This window comes from Falco punctatus (assembly GCF_963210335.1).
Source record: "Falco punctatus genome assembly, chromosome: 2".
Lineage (NCBI taxonomy): Eukaryota > Metazoa > Chordata > Aves > Falconiformes > Falconidae > Falco > Falco punctatus.
The window spans coordinates 58,787,972-58,804,806 of record NC_137581.1 but is presented as its reverse complement, the minus strand read 5'-3'; the positions used below and the strand labels follow the sequence as shown (position 1 = coordinate 58,804,806).

The following is a 16,835-nucleotide window of genomic DNA, read 5'->3' as shown; positions in this document are numbered from 1 at the left end:
GTATTTTACAGAGATGCAGCTGGTCTGTTCTAGAATACAGCAATATTAGATGAAACAAGAGGAAATAAAAGAAAAACCTAACAACATAAACCAGCAGCAAAACAGGTGGGGGAAATATGACAAAAAGAAGAATTTACTGAAACTAAATAAATAGTAAATTTTTATCATATTTGGTAGCTTATTTGGTACCATGGTTACAAGGGAACAAATACAAATGTAATCATTGACACATAAAATTATTGCCTTTCACTCATTTTATTTTAGGCAGTTACTGGAAATATTGTACTCTACTGGATTTGGACTTTAGAAGACCATTCTGTTTGCTGTCATTTAAAATCTCTACCTAATCCTATGCAAACAAAAGTTCTTTTTGCCTTTGAAGGCACTTAAATATAATTTATGATGTTTTCTGTGTAAGCATAAAGACAAATAAATCTATTTTACATAAGTACTGTCTCTATACACACATACAGAGCAAGGACTATTATCAAAGTATGCATAGTCTAAGAGCAGTTCTGAACCCTCCTGTAGGTATACAGACATAGTATGCATCTGTATAGCTTGAAAAATACTTGTAGCACCTTCCAGCTCAAGGACAAGCCTCTCTAGTAATATAGGCAACAGCATTTATAATGCCTACATTTATTCTTGTGTTTTAATTTGTTTCCCTGACAAAACTCTTAATAACCTATTTTTCTTTTGGTTTTTTTTACGTATGTCCTCCATCTTTCTCTCATCTGTGCCACAAAGCATTCACATTTGTTATATTCTACCAAAGACAGACACACTAAGCTATGAATTACTTTAGTGAATTACCTTGTATAATCCTCTTTGCTGTTGTTTCAAAAGAAAATCCTGTCTCAGGATTTCTTCATTCTTTACCCTCCTGCTTAGCTCTTTTTTGCATCTGAAACTCCCACTTACAATTTGCAAACTAAATTCTTGCAGATATACTTTTATTTTAAGTCATACGTTTGGTAAAGGCATTTGTAGGTTCACGCAATTAAATGAATTTATAACAGCCTGTATTAATCTTCACCATTCTTCTTGTACTCGCTAAAATACATACCTGTACAAATCTCTTCTGTCTCCTCATCTATGCATTCTCTGTCATCACATTCACAAAATTTACCATAGACCAGTCCATTTCCTTCTGAGTTTGCACATTTACACCTGCCACATTGACATGTGCCTGTAAACATTTAAGACAGTACTTAATGACTGCAGTTTATGGAAAGAGTTTCATTTGTCCATCAGAAGTGGTACATACTGTATTTTTGAGAAGGCTGAAATCTAAAGATCACCCACCCAAATAAAGACAGATGCAGAAACGATCTATATCAACAAAAAGCCCAGTCTTAGCTGTAAATGGATACAACATTCAAGAGGTTCGTTTTTTAAAAAGAGCACCATATTTTCCTAAGTAAAATTCACTCCCGGAGTTGTCCGTCTGACTTCATACAACAGAGATATGAAGTCAGCTTTTGAAATTACATCTTCTGCCTACTGAAAGGAGAAAATTTAACCTGGTCACCTTCTCCAGAACGAAGCCTGCTTTCAGCCCGTTTCACAGCCATGTTTCTTGAGATTAACAGGGCACGGCTACTGAGGACCTGAAAATGTGTTTGCCTAAGTTCACAAAGTTCCTTTGCACTCTAGCCTCTAATTCCTTTTCTACAATTATCACCTGAGGATTAAGATTTCATAAGTATAGCCTTGGAGAAAGCGCCAGGAATCAAAGGAAGGAAACATTGGTGAGGAACAGCTGCATGAAGATGTTATGATCAGATGTCAGGAAAAAAGGACTCAAGTTAGAAAGCAATTACCATAGTGATACATTAATTATACAACAGACAAGCTAATTGCAGAGAAATACATTCATGGCATTATTAAACCATAGGTATTATAATAGCATATCAATAATTTTACTGTGAAGTGCATGTTTTTCCAGTGGTACTGATTACGACACTGCATGTTATTTCATTCATTTGAAAAATTGTAGGAAGCTCTATAATAATATCTTGTTATTTCTCCACCTCCTGAATATTTTGCAGTTTGGAACATAATGCATGACAACATACAATAACCATAAATAAACATATTAAGGAATTACACAGCAAAAAAGCAGAAATAATACAAAATCACAGTAGAAACAAAAGTCTTGCCATTCCCGTCACATAAAACACCACTTTTCCCTACCTCTGTCACCTTTACTAAAATTCTCAAGGTAGGAACTTCGTGCAATACCATGTTAACTGGGGCCCTGTGGTCACTAAGTTTGCACAAGCTGTTTCAACGTTCACTGGTGCCACTATGCCAGCAAGTATAGATTAAAAAAAAAAAGGAACTTAATTCACAAGACCCATAGGCCTCACATTACATCCATATATATTTTAGAAAATATGGTTATTGACACAAAGTCCTCTAAAATATAATTTTAATGCTGATATTACAAACTAGTTTACAGAAACTATTTTAAATTTCACCATTCCAAGTATAGTACAAATTTTACTAAATATATTAGTCCAAACAAAGAGCAGAAGAATGGGGCTCTGCAACATACATGGCCAGTCTAAAAAAAGTATAATTTACAAATGTTTGCAAGAGCTAATATAATAAAATAACAACAATACAACTGATAATACAACATAAATAACCTACAGAATTAGAATTATTTGCTACAGTTACATGAAAAATAAATACAAATTAAAAAATTTGAGAAAGCTGTCTTATTTACAGGTAATTCTCAAACAGAAAAAAATAAAAAAAAAGGTAAATTGATTCAAAAACTGGGCATCTACAGAGGTCAGACAGACTGTGAATCACAGAAGTGTCTATTTCTTGCCATTGACTAGAGGTGGAAATTGCTCACACAGAGAATCTTGGTTTAGGTAGGATGCCCTAGTTGCTCTGACAAACTATTAGGAACAGTTGAGTCTGAAAAGTTAAATTTAAGTGGATCTTGATCGGTTCATAAAAAGAATTCCAATAAATTGTTAGCTGTGTGACAGTGGAGGACTAGTTTTGCAATAGCTCATGCAGTCCCTTCCCATCTTTTCTTGGCAATTGAAAAACAGAGCTCAGACCCTAAAGGCAATGTTGGCAGTAGACTGAAAGGCAATCTCATCAAGACAAATTGTGTATGGCTACAGCCCATCAAAGTTACCCCATTTATTCTTCCCCTGATCTCACAAACACTCCCCTCTTAGCCACTTTTAGTGGTTGTTCAGCTATGTTGGTTTACCTGTGAAGACTCAGTGATAAACAGACTGGGGCCACCTATAGCCAAGAAAAGAAAGAGGGAAAAAAGGTCTTAACGTACTTGTTTAAGTACTTTGATCACAGTGAACTATGCTTATTTCTCATTTAGGTGTCTCATTTGTTAACAATCATGAGTTTCATAAAAAAATGTATCATTTAGTCAGTATGCTGTGTGCTTAAAATTTTATGCTAAATTGATATCGTATCTTGTGAGATCTTAGTCTCTCTGTAGCAAGTCCTACAAATCCTTTGGGTTCTTTGCTCATGTCAGCAACTGCCTTGTGAGAAATTTAGTTGTATGAAAGTGTATGGATCCAGAAAGAAATTAAAGGCCAGCATCGGCGAGCAGAAGTGAGGTTCTTGAAACTTTCTCTCACTTTGGAGGTCAATGTAATGGAAAAACTGGAAGGCAGTTTCTGATCTCAAACCTTGGCTCGTAAGAAATGCCCTTCAAAATTTCACCATTCTGCAGTGAAGTGTTCTAAAAGGCTGTTTCTTTTTCCTCTGAGTTTTTTAAGGAAAGGACTTCCTATTTAAGTTAGGATGAGTAATAAAATTAGATAAGAGAAAAGAGAGTTACCAAATCAGAAAAGTGAAGATGGAAGCACCCCATTTAAAATGACTCAGCAGATCTTCCACAACTGTTTTTAATAATGATTGTTACAGCTCAAAAGTGTCTCAAAAAAAATTATACAGCTTATAAATGTCCTGGAAAAAATATTTGTAAATGACATTTCTGCATGCTATAAACAAAGCACAAACATAGAAAAAAAGACATCACTTCCTGTCTTAAACTCATTATCACAACCTTTTGGTGGACAAAATACATGATACAGCTGCAGTTTCATCAACTTAAAGTAGCTATGGATAAACTAGAGTACTAAAGGAGGTGTTCTGAATCAGTGCAAACCATACACACAGGAACAGGCCTACAGGAAAATTAAGCATTTTAGTATACATGCAGTTATTTCTCAGTCTCTTGAAACAGTCTACAAAATTCCTAATTAGAAAAGAAATTACAGTGATTCTCAACACAGGGAGAACATCAAGCCTTCTAAAGCAACAAAAGACACCTTACCTGCACCAGAACAGATGATATCTTGAGAATTCTTGCACATTTCATTGCTTTTCTTCCGTGTAAGATTGCAAGTAGTTGGATACTGACAAGCTTCACCATACCAGCCTTCATCACATTTGCACTTCCCACAGTCACACTTCCCATGGCCTAGCAATGGAAGGAAAGAGTGTGTCAAGTCCTTTTTTCATTCAGAAAGTGATATTTTCTAATCCAGCTTTTAAAATAGATTCCATCAATTATAGTTTTAAATGAATATGATCAACAGATTCACTTAACGTAGCTCACACGCAATAAAAATAGAAGTGAATAAATATGCCCTTAAACATAAGGAGACATCTGAAATCATTATGACTGAAATCTAACGTATGTAATTTTGGTAAGTCTATATATGAGTTCTTATTTTAAGGAATACAGAAAACATCCTGTATAAACAACGGGCTTTCTTACTACTTTCACCTCTTTCTCATACCAATATTTGTCTACTGTTAATTATTATTAACAAAACTCCAAGTGCACAGGTTCCATTCACCTCCTTGCCAGCTGTAGGCAAAGAACTGCTAGAAACTGTAGCCTGAGGATATAATGCACATAGGATTAGCTATTATGGTACAACCCATGAAAAGGAACGTGGAGAGGGCCAGCTACAGCAGCAAGCAGTATTTCCCTCATGCAACAACAGCTGCAGCTCCTACCTCTGCTGGGAGGTGCAAATCCTTCTTGCTGAAGCCTGCTCTGGCTACAGGTTCCTCCAGCCCTCTCCCACATACTTAAACTCTATTTGGCTCCTGCTGCAAAACTGAATTTTGTCTTCAAATGTTGACACAATATTGACAATGTAGTATATTTTGATACTCATGGGACTATATTTACTTACGATTATTTGCCAAGTGTGAAGCGTCTTAAAGAACCAATGCAGGTGCTCAATCTATTAGGACATATATATTCAACCTTCTGTTGGTTGTATAATACATTGCTTAAAATTTTTAATATACATGTAATATATCTGTGTGTGTATATATATACGCACTATTTGTGTATATATTTGTAATATATCTGATAGCACAAAGTATAAAAGTAATGAAAGTTTGTTTTTAAAAATTCTATAGTTTTCTTGAAAAATACCCAAACATGCAGATTAACTGACAATTTATACCATGTTGCACATTAAGTGTCATGTTCCACATTAAATTCCAGGTGCAAATTTCCATCACTTCGTTCTTCAGCATTCATTTACAATTTTAGGTAGTAAATGTGAAAAAAATTGCAAATCTTTCAAACTAGAATATTCAATTTTAAAATAAATACCATTTGTATATCTGATTGACAGAAAAAGATTCCCTTCCAATCACTAAATCTCAAAAATAGAATCTTATTGCAGTCTATTTTAAATGCATCTATTGCTTGCAGTTAGAGTCAACTGCCTGATAATACACACCCAGACTTCTGTCAATAAAAGGAATTTAAGTAACCATTGTAAATAGAAAATTCTAATGAGAAAAAGGAGTATCTTTTGCAGCTCAATAAAATTTTGTTTGCCTTCCAAGATGGTCCTAAGACAAGGTACAGTTCAATAGCTGAAAAAAAAAAAAGTTCAAACACATATGAGATAATCATGTCATTTCTTGTTTTAAAACAGGAGCTACCACATTAAAAATTGCTGAATAACTTTCTGTTGGTAAAGGACAAGAAAAAAGTAGGATAAAAATATATAATAAAAATATAATATATACTAAAAATTAAAACCAGAACAAGGATATATAATAAAAATAAATTAAAAAAATCTCTTGTGATTACTCAGTTTCACTGACAGGTGACAGCATAAGCCATTCTGGAAAATGGTGATAAGCCATAGGGTAGCTTAAAAAACCTAAAGACAATACATAACTATCTCCCTATATTTTCCCTTTCTTTCAGGAATTGCTTATCACAATGACTGTGCATTCTCCATGTTAGGCACTCTTGTGATTTAACAGTTTGACATCTAGTGGTGAAGAAAAGATGCTCTAATAAAAGGAGGACTGACTTTCCCACTCCCATGTCTAAATGACAGAGTAAGGCAGAAGCCACTGCTGGTTAGTACTGATGGTCCAGCAGCACTGAACTCTCTCAGAGATGCACTAATCTAACATACGATGCATGAAGGACAAAAATAATTTCACTTATCATTCATACAGCCTGATTAAAGAAAGTGAGTAAAAGATTTCCATGAAGGCAGTTATACAGAGTAGTTTCTTGGCTTTATTTCACAAGAAAACACAAAAAAATGAAATTAGCGGAATTAAACAGAGAAATAATGGAAGATCTCTTGCATGCAACTGAAAGGAACTGTAAGGTACTTAACTAATATGATTTTTAAGAGTATACGAATGATTTTAACCTTGATCACACCCTTAAAGTATCCTAATTTTGCCAATTTAATATTTTTTTAATTGTAAAGCAATGGCAATATTCTGACCAAAAATTTTGGTGAGAGGACTATATTGAAGTGTAGAAGGCCATAAAACTGCCTGTGATAGCTTGTATAACTCACTGTATCTTCTCTGTCACACAGATGATGCAGTAGATCCACAAGTCAGTCTGACATATAATTCTCCTCTTGTTTACTTCCCACATTCACATGTAGCAATCTCATGGTAAAAATAGTGATATGATGAACTACAAACCAAGTATGTGATAAGGTGTAAGAAGATTAGAGTAGGAAACTTTCTAATTGGTTTCAGATTCCTTTCAGAAAGGTTTGTGTAGGATCCCTTTTGTTGTATATAAATGTCTTAGTATTTTATAATATATAATTTCTGAATAATAAAGGAGTAAATAGCACTATGAAAACTGTGAGGTGATATTGTAACTTCTCAGAAAATAAATTCTTCCCATAAGGGGTAGCCCCAGATATCTAAGGATGTGACACATCACATAAGAGTGAGCTACAAGACCTTACTAAATAGTTGGTCAGGAAAGCTGTACCTCAGAGTAAATGATAACACATTCATTCAATTTTGTTTTAAATATCTGTAACATGAATAAATGCTAAACATAAATCAGAAATTAACTTTAAAAAAACCCAGAAAATAAGGGACATAATGTGACTCAAGGAAGTGCGATTGTTTAAGATTATGACTTGTGGCAATGGGCTGTGAAAAACCTACCACTTCAAACACGTCAAAAAACCTTTTATAACAAAGGGCTCCATTTCCAACTAGATGAGCAGTCACCTCAGAGAGTGTATGTGGAGTCTGCAAAAACCTTGTAGGGTGGAAAATGAAACTAATATGCAAGGAAAACTGTCAGATGTCAGAAAATATAAGGAGAAAGTGAGAATAGAAAATGTTAGGCAGGGTCAGATCTTGCATAATTACAAGTACCAAAATGTACTTTCATCATCCACATAAAAAGAAAACAGGAAAATGAGTGGCTTCACCAAGCAGCAAAGAGCAGTTAAGACTAAAGATATTTTACAGACAGTCCAAAATAAAATTACTATGTGGATGTTGACTACAGTGGCAAATGCAGTGTGGCTAATGATACAGGCTGTGGAAATGAAAATTACTCATCTAAGATGAGAACAAAACAAAGACATAAAACTGTTTTTAAGGAAGTGTCTAGACTAGGAGGGCGAGGCCCCATAATCTCCACTCAAGAGTACTTAAAATACTTGTGCATGAAAGGCCAGTTTAATAACAAAGACTTTTAATGAATCTATCAAGCGGGCAATCAAATACCTGAAAAATAAGCAAGCTAACTTTTTTTTCCTTTAAGAAAAAAAGGGATGTACATGATCCAGGCAACATAAAAACAAGTGGCCCTGACCTCATAAGATGTGCAAGGATTTGAAACAAATTATGAAACATTGTATAGCTAGAGACAGTGAGGTAATGAAAAATGGAATATAATGAATAACAGCTTTATCCCAAAATAATACTATCATTATGCCAGATTAACCTGGCATCTATCTTCATAAGATAACCAGAATTTTAAGAAAGGTAACACAGGAAATCTAGTTAATATGATCATATATATTGGATAACACGTCACTTAGAAGAAAAAAAAAATCTGGATAAGTTACTCCAGAAATGTAAAAGAATCACAGCTTGGTTTAAGGGAAGGAAAAAAAACATTAGGACCAAAAGGGATATTACTGGGATAGATGATTACTGGTGGTGTTTCAAAGGAAGCAAATGTGGTTTACTGATACAAAAATTCAGAGTATGCTAACATTTCCCAGTGATGCAAACCCATAAGCCCTCAGTAGAAAGGTGAAGATGGAAAATACAGAAGACTGACAGTCTGAAGGACTGAAGTAATAAAAGTGGATTGAAAGTAGAAATACAAAGCACAGGGTCACACACCAGGGGCAAGAAAAGCATGCCATAGGCTATGGCCTCCCTAGCTGGAAAAAATAGCCTGAATGTACGTATACGTATGTCAGCCCTGGAAAGATAGTGTGACTAAGTCTTTAGCTGAAAAGAGTCTGAGCTGTACCCTGTCACAGCACTATCGAAACTAGGCAGCTGCAACAAGGCTTTTACCACCCCATACCAGATAACTTCAATAAGTAGTTTCCACACCTTGCCCCAGTACAGCCACCAATCCCCCACAAGGTTTCAAAAGTTCATCTGCTGTCCATGCTGTTTCTTCATCCTCCTCAGGCCAGTCCACCCTGCTTCTTGTCTCTGCTGCATCCAGATTCTTCCTTCTCCAGGCTCCTCTTCCAGCCAGCCTCTCCTCATCCAGGCACCCTTCTTTTCCTGGGACCTCTCCTTCTCTCCCCTACATCCAGGGCACTCTCTCCCTCTGCTTTTTCCAGGTCTCTCTTCATCCAGTACCCCTCTTCCATACCCCTTAGAGCTATTTACTTAGCAGGAACCAGCCACAGCTGCACATCATCCACGTCACCCAACCTGCCACCCCTGCAGCCAGCCCACAGCTGTATATTATCAATGTTATTTAGCCTGCCGTCATTCCTCTACAATTCCTCTACAGTACCCGTTGAAGATATATCAGTAGGAACAGAAAAATGGCAGTAAACCTGCATTTGAAATGCTACACACAATGTATGTAAAATGGTCATGAGTCAAATTTATGCTGGAAAATTACCATTAGGTCTCTAAAACTCCAGAGAATGAGTCAAGTTTTGCAGGGAAAACACTTGAAGAATTTTAGTTACTTGCAAAGTCGCAATAGGCTAGGAACTAAAACATCTCATGATTCTAAGGGCATTCTACAAATTATTTTTCTACTAAATGTTTGCATACCTACAGGTCCAAGAGTAAAGACATAAAGGTAAAATGTCTGACAAAAGTTCTGAATCCACATCTGAACTGTATGTATTCAAAGGACCAACTTGGAAGCCTGATTTCACTGTGATCCAGCTGTAATCCATCAAGAGAGACAGGCACTTCCACAGAGTGACTCAGGTCCTGTGTAGGCTGAATAGTCCTCAGAGGTTGGCTGCCTTTCTTCACTAAACTACTGGAAAGCATACAATGATTGAATAGGATACACACACTTAACTGGTGGAACTTTGGTGTATCACTAGACATGTATACATGCAAATAAGGATTCATTCATTTATTTTCTTTTGCTTCACTGATCTACACAATAATCTATGTCAGGTTTTAAATATTCTGAAGCACTTTGAATATAAAAGGAGGATATCAGCTTAAATATAGGTTGAACTCCATCACTTTATGAAAACAATTATATTACGTAATTATTGGGTAAACCAGAAACTGAATTTGAACATTGCTTCCATTTCTATGTGCCTACAGAAATTGTAGCATTGAGCAGTGCTATTCCTATTTCTGTGCTTCCCACCGGAAAAGATTCTCTTCACTTCATAGCAGTTTTGGCTGATTTTTTTGTTTCATACTAATGTTCACTATGGCTGAAAGCTCTGCTACATCCTAGTGGTTAAACATTCCATAGGCAATGCAAACAGTCAAAACAAATGACTTGGTTTATTACCTACTAAGACCGTGCATGAATATATATATATATGCATGTCTATGTGTTGTAATTATCTTTTCTACTGTGCAATGGTGGGACATAAAAATGCAGACCCCTTCAAAACACTTAGCAGAAAAGAAAAATAAGAAAAGACTGATCTTGAGGTTAAGAGCTCAAACTGACAGAAGAGTGACTGCATTCAACTCTTGGATCTTCCATTTTCTGGATAATCTCTGGCACAGGACAACATCACCAGGGCTCCAAGAAATTAGCTCAAATTATCTTCTTTATAAAGCTGAAAATGAACTTTGTCAGAGAATTTTTGGTAAGGACAAATTTCTTGGGGTTTGAGAGCTTTCAGATGTTATGCATGATGAAGGATAGCTAGTTTGAAAAACAAACACACACCAAAAAAACCCCACAAACCAACAAGGTAAAGTATCTTTGAAATTACATTCACCCTTTTTCTCAGTAAGGTGAAAAGAGCACTCCCTGTCTAGGAGCAATTGTGAAACTATAATCATATGCTTGTTAAACTGAAAGGACCAAGCTCTTAAAAAAATCTTGGTTCCTTAAGTCAACACGATTGGAGATACTGCCTTTGGTAAAATACCCGTGAATGTGTTTGTGCAGCATTAGTTATAGCACAGTAACTCTCACTGCAAACTAAGTCTCTTATTGGAGTACAAAGATCCAGGCTGTTTGACCAGACATTAAAATACACTCAGATGTCCTCACTGTCACTTATTTTTGATAACTAAACCCCAATTATTCTATGTAAGAACACAACTGAGGGCAGTCCTCATTTTAAAATGGGAATGGAATCAATTTGCTACAGACAGGTGAGAATTAGGATAAGAATTCCTCTCTATAGCATAAAGTCAGCCATCAGAAGGAAATCAGCAGCTGGTATGATAATTGAATTGGGCTCATTACTATTCATTTTTAGCAACCACTGAGTGATTCATGAAGTACTTTTCAAATCTAAAAAACACTTCATGAAATAGGTGAAGAAATATGAAGAATTTGTTATTATGGATTCCCACTTTAAATTGGGATGTTAGCTAGGATGATTGGGTTATAAGAGTTGAAAATTTTGGGAAAGTAAAAATTAAAGCATTGTTCTACCCTTTCAACCTAGACCAGCACAGTGAAGATGTTTGTAATAGTTCTTTCCAACTGCAGGACTTGCTTTCCTGCAGCAAATGAAGCAGTTTCTGTTACATTATACAAATGTAAAGCTAGTGAAAGTATTTCAGATTACACGAGGGTAAGATTAGCAAAATGGCCTATTCTGTTTAGCTGCATTTGAGATTCGCAATAACTATGCCTTGCATTTAGTTGAAGCATATTTCTGAATCTTTTTCAGAACTGTTGGAGTTGCAGTTTCTGAAAAACTTGTGGTTTCTGAAAAGTTGGTATCATTACCTTTTTTTTCTATGTCAGTATGCTTGAAATGAATCTCTCTTTAAGGTTGGAGACTTGGTTGTTTATGCTGTGTTACTTCCGATGAAAGCCAGACATCTAGACCCTATAGCATACCCTAGGGATTTTGTCCCTACTGAAATTAGGTTCAGCAATGCTGGGGTTTTCACAAAAATACTGGCTCTTCCTTCACATCACAATTACTTCCTTCTCTCTCTATGCTGATACTATGAGGCTAAACTAGAGATTGTTTAAAGGGACAGATCTGAATGTAGAAACACCTCAAAAAAAAAAAAGGGGGGGGGGGGAAATTTGAGAGAAAACAGCTGCTTAATGGTAGTAAACATTTCCAGCCAAATTTGCCACTGAAGCCCCTTTATCAACAAAACACAGCCCTAATAAGAACTGCATCAGAGATTTCCAAAGCAACAAAGTCCAGAGGCCTTTAGGGTGGAAAAGAAACTTAATCTTATTTATTTCTCAAAAGGTTATTAAAAATTAAAAAAAAAAAACCAACCAACTTAGATGTTCTTACATTAAGCCCATTTCTCTGTGTTTATTTAGAGTATCCAGACCTTGAAGTATCCCAGAACAACAGATACAAACATTCAGCACTAGCATTTAGGCATCTTGAGAGAGTGACTGAGTCACTGTGACAAGAGCACACAGGATCTATTACATGGTTTGTCTCTCAGCACTCTTCAGTGACTGGATTCTCCCACTCCTCTAAGTCCATCTGAAATGGATTTTCAGAATTAAAACAAGAAGTGGTGACAAATAATCGTGATTTGGTTATTACTGGATGGACTTTAACAACAAAACCATCACATGGTGTTAAATCATAACTCCAACAGAGGTATGGATAAAAACAAGCCAAACTCCTGTATATACTTCTTAAGGAAAAGCCCTCTAGTAGATAAAGCAAAAAAAAAACCAACACCAAAACCAAACCAAAACACACACACACACACAAAATCCTATTGCACTTGTGCTACATGCTGCAGGGATTGTTTACCACATGTTTTAGTAAACAAATACTCAATAGTGTTCTAAAGAGAAAAAATCAATCAGAACCCACATTAAAATGTAAAAAAATATGCCAGCGGTGGGTGTGACTGCTGATGTTATCTAATTTTCAGGTTATAAATCAACTAAGTGTAATGGATATTTCTGTTATACGTGCTCTGCAATAATATTTCAGGCAATAAACTCTTTTGTTTCATGTTGACATAAGGAACTTAATACTTTGGTGCGTTCTGCATCACTTGAGTCAATGTGAATAACATAGTTTCAAAATCTTCTAAACATATCCTGAGTTTGATTCTAAAGTAAAGCGAATGAGTTTATTTTAAAGTAGTCACAAAATTTGGAGATTTGCAGAATTTAAGAAAACAAAGTTTGTGTAAGCATCATACATGATCTGTAAGTAATGTGGTCTCATTAGATACAAATTGTTATTTCACTAACAGAAATAAGAAAGTATGGATCAGATCAAACAATACATTAAAATCAGTATCTTTAGAAATGGAAATAGACTAAAAAATTAAACTGAAATTTAAAAAAATCAAAATGTGGCCCCCTGAAAGTATTATAGACATTAAAACTAATTAAAGAATATCGATAGAAAACTATTTCAGGAAGATAAAAACATCAGACTGTGTTTAAAGAATTAAAATTTTTACTTAATTTCTTTAAGTTGGGGGGTGGGGGGGTGGGAGGGGAATAAAAGAAATACTCTTCACTGCTGAAACTACAGTTATCTTCCTCTGTCTAAAGAAGTCATCATACATGATTTTACTTAGTCTTGAAATTTAAAACTACATTTACTGTCAATTGCAATTCCACTGCCAAGATTAGAATTTAAATTACAGTAATGCTTATAAAAGACTTTAATGACACATACTGGTCATAGGTTGGTTTTAATATACACTAATTCTGTATTTCAGAACTTCAGAACAATAATTTCTGAAAGAGGTCAGGGAGGACTTTTACTCTGTTACATGGTCCATCACCTTAATTTTTTAATTTTTTTTTCTCTCTCAGTGTTCTATGAAGTACTGAAGATCAGTCACAGCAAGAAACAGATGTAGGTGAGATTGTCTCCTGTGCTCTTAAATTTTCTCTGCACACAACTTTGTGTATCAGGTATTATGGTTGTGTAGCCCTTTCTACACTTCCATCCTGCTTCTGCTTAAACTCCAAAGAAGGCATTAGAAACCAAGCTTTTCAGCAAACAAATTAAAATTGTATAATATGGAATATTTCTTTTTTAATATCAAAAGGTTTGAGTTGACTTAAAACATTGTTTTGGAAGTTCATCTCATGGCAAATTCTGAAATCTTTTTTGGGTTAATATTTAGAAAAAATAATGTGCAAGACATGAAAATTTCATGTTTTCATTCTTTCCACTTGCAACACAAGGTTTTAGCACTTTTATGTAATAGACAGTACTCTGAGGCCAAATTTTTTTCATAGCTGAAGTCTCTTACATGAAGAGTACATAAGCCCCACATTTATGTATGTAAAAAACTGCATGTTTTATTACTGCATATGTGTAATTAGTATAAATAAGTTTGTGTCTATGTACATACACATACTTTAAAAATCAAAGACAATATGCATTTTTCCTCTACCTGTATTAAAAAGGTACAAAATATAAGGAAAGAAATTATACTGGTAATTAGTAGCATTTCCTTTCTCCCCCCCTTGGCTATGAATTCAAATTCCCTGTAAAGTGAACAAAGTCAGTTGTAATAAAAATCAATTAGATACCGTGAATAATTAAAATGAAGGAAAGCAACACTCAGTTGAATCAGCTCCAGTTTGTTACCCCTGAGGTGGCACAAGTTGATATAATTTTAAATGTGATTCATGCTGTTTAGACAGATGATATAAATATCTCAGGGAGACAGAGAGAAATTAGTTTTATCCATCAAAACAGTCTAGACTCAAGGTTTCCATTAATAATTCAGTGGTTCTGTGAAAGATTCCTTACTTGTTTTTAACCAAATGGTTTCTCATTTTTTTGAAGAACAAAAATAATCAACTTTTAAGTAGGAAGATCTTTTAATACACAGAGCAAGTATTCCTTGGCTTCTCTAGACTAGGCCGCTTTTCAATATGTTGCTTTTCCAATGCAGACTTGTGTACAGATACTGCACATATCAAACAAAATTACAGCTGAGACATGAACGATTCCTTTTCATGAAATAACTTGCAGAGAAGGAAAAAAATACAAAGCTTCACATATTTAGCTATGTATGTAGACAATAAAACTTGTAGACACTCTAAAAACTTTTCTTGTGGAAAAGAATGATTTACAAACCCAGTGAGTTCATGTTTATATTACTATGCTCAAGAGTTGAAATGGCTGTTATTAGGACTGTCATGGTTAACCCCAGCTGGCAGCTCAGCCCCACACAGCCTCTCACTCGCTCCCCCTGTGTAGGGATGGGCGAAAGAATAGGAAGGGTAAAAGTGAGAAGACCCGTAGGTTGAGATAAAGGCATTTTAATAGCTAAAGCAAAAGCTGTGCATGCAAGCAAAGCAAAACAAGGAATTCATTCAGCACTTCCCATCAGAGATTCAGCCACCTCCAGTAAAGCCCGACTCCATCACATATAAGTTACTTGGGAAGACAAATCCCATCACTCCAAACATGCCCTCCTCCTCCTTCTTCCCCCAGCTTTATATGCAGAGCATGACATTATATGGTATGGGATACCCATTGGGTCAGTTGGGACCAGTTGTCCTGGCTGTGTCCCCTCCCAGCTCCTTGTAGCCCACAGCCTGCTCACTGGAGGGGTGGGGTGAGGAGCAGAAAAGGCCTAAATGCTGCGCAAGTGCTGCTTTGCAGTAACAAAAACATCTCTGCATTATCAACACTGTTTTCATTAAGAATCACAACATCGCCTGTACCAGCTACTATGAAGAAAATTAACTCTCCCAGCCAAAACCAGCACAACCCTGTTTCCTGAGTCTCAGCCAGTTTGGTGTATGCTCTGGGTTCACTAGCAAATGCTGCCCCAGATACCCTTTGCTGGCTCCTTCCATGGTTTGTGGTTGCACATGACCTTTGGGCTCCATAAGCCCAAAAGCGATGCTCCAAAAGTGACTGAAGGACAATTCCTGACTGCCTGTGAGTTGACGCTTGACTTCACCACCACTATCTCAAAAAGACCCACAAATGCTGCAGGGTTTTTATTTTCAAAAAAAGCAGCATATAATTTTCTTAACAACTGTACCCTCCAAAGGCCTGCCCCACAGCTGCTTCATTTAAGTCAAACCATCAAAAGACTTTTAGACTCCCATGGGCATGGGAAAGGAGCCCATGAAAACCTGTGGACGTCCACAGTTTCACCTCTTCAGCTGTCTGCCAATAAGTCTGGAAACCTTGGAAGCTGTGTTTGGATAGGAGCTCTCAAGGTTTCCATCTGTGGATGTTAGTCCCAAAGACAAAGGATTCCTAATGCTTCTGGTCTCAGATATCGATGGTGGTGACCTGAAAATCTAACATTTGGTGGTTATCATTTGAGAAAAGCTCTTTCACAAAGCTCTTTAAAAAGCAATTTGAGGGAAGATTTTTCCTTTTGGATTCAACAAAAGTAAGGTTTCCAGTTAAATCCGGTTTCGTTCAAAAATTCCCTGCTATCCCCTCTGCCAGCAGTGCCAATGTGCTGGTCTACAGAGCTGCAGCCAGGTGGTGGTGCTACGGATATTGCCTCTATTCACCTAGTCAAAAGCCATGCTTCCCTTTCCAGTGTCCTGTGGAGCTTTGAGAGTCTGCTCTGGTCAAGCATTGGTAACCATGCATACAGTAAAAGCCTCTGGGGTCTCCTCCCCTGCAATGTTTTTATTTCCTTCAGCAGTTTTGTGAGCCTGACAGGGCCCTGAGGGCACCAGCAGCCCTCCCTGTCCATGCCCAGCCTCCCAGGGCTGCCTCCACCCTGCCCATGGCCCAGGTCCCCATGTCAGTCACCTGGCCTGTCAGACCCCTGCCCTGTCAATACTGCAGCAGGCCCCGGTCTCCAGCTCCCCAAAGCTCTGCCCCACCTGGCCATGTGCCCCGCACCCCAGCTCCCCGCAGCCCTGCCCCGCTGGGCCATGTGCCCCCTGAGCCGGGCCC

The 16,835-nt window shown here is 36.6% G+C and overlaps 1 protein-coding gene across 1 annotated transcript in view; it reads right to left on the bottom strand.

The window, feature by feature from the left end:
• ITGBL1 (integrin subunit beta like 1) overlaps nucleotides 1-16,835 on the bottom strand; it is a 151,161-nt gene that overhangs the window by 76,048 nt on the left and 58,278 nt on the right. Inside the window, exons 4-5 of the mRNA XM_080375665.1 lie at nucleotides 4,340-4,486; nucleotides 1,070-1,192 (exon numbers count right to left, since the gene is read on the bottom strand). Coding sequence (XP_080231791.1) covers nucleotides 1,070-1,192; nucleotides 4,340-4,486 — 270 coding nt within the window. The remainder of the gene's footprint in view (nucleotides 1-1,069; nucleotides 1,193-4,339; nucleotides 4,487-16,835) is intronic.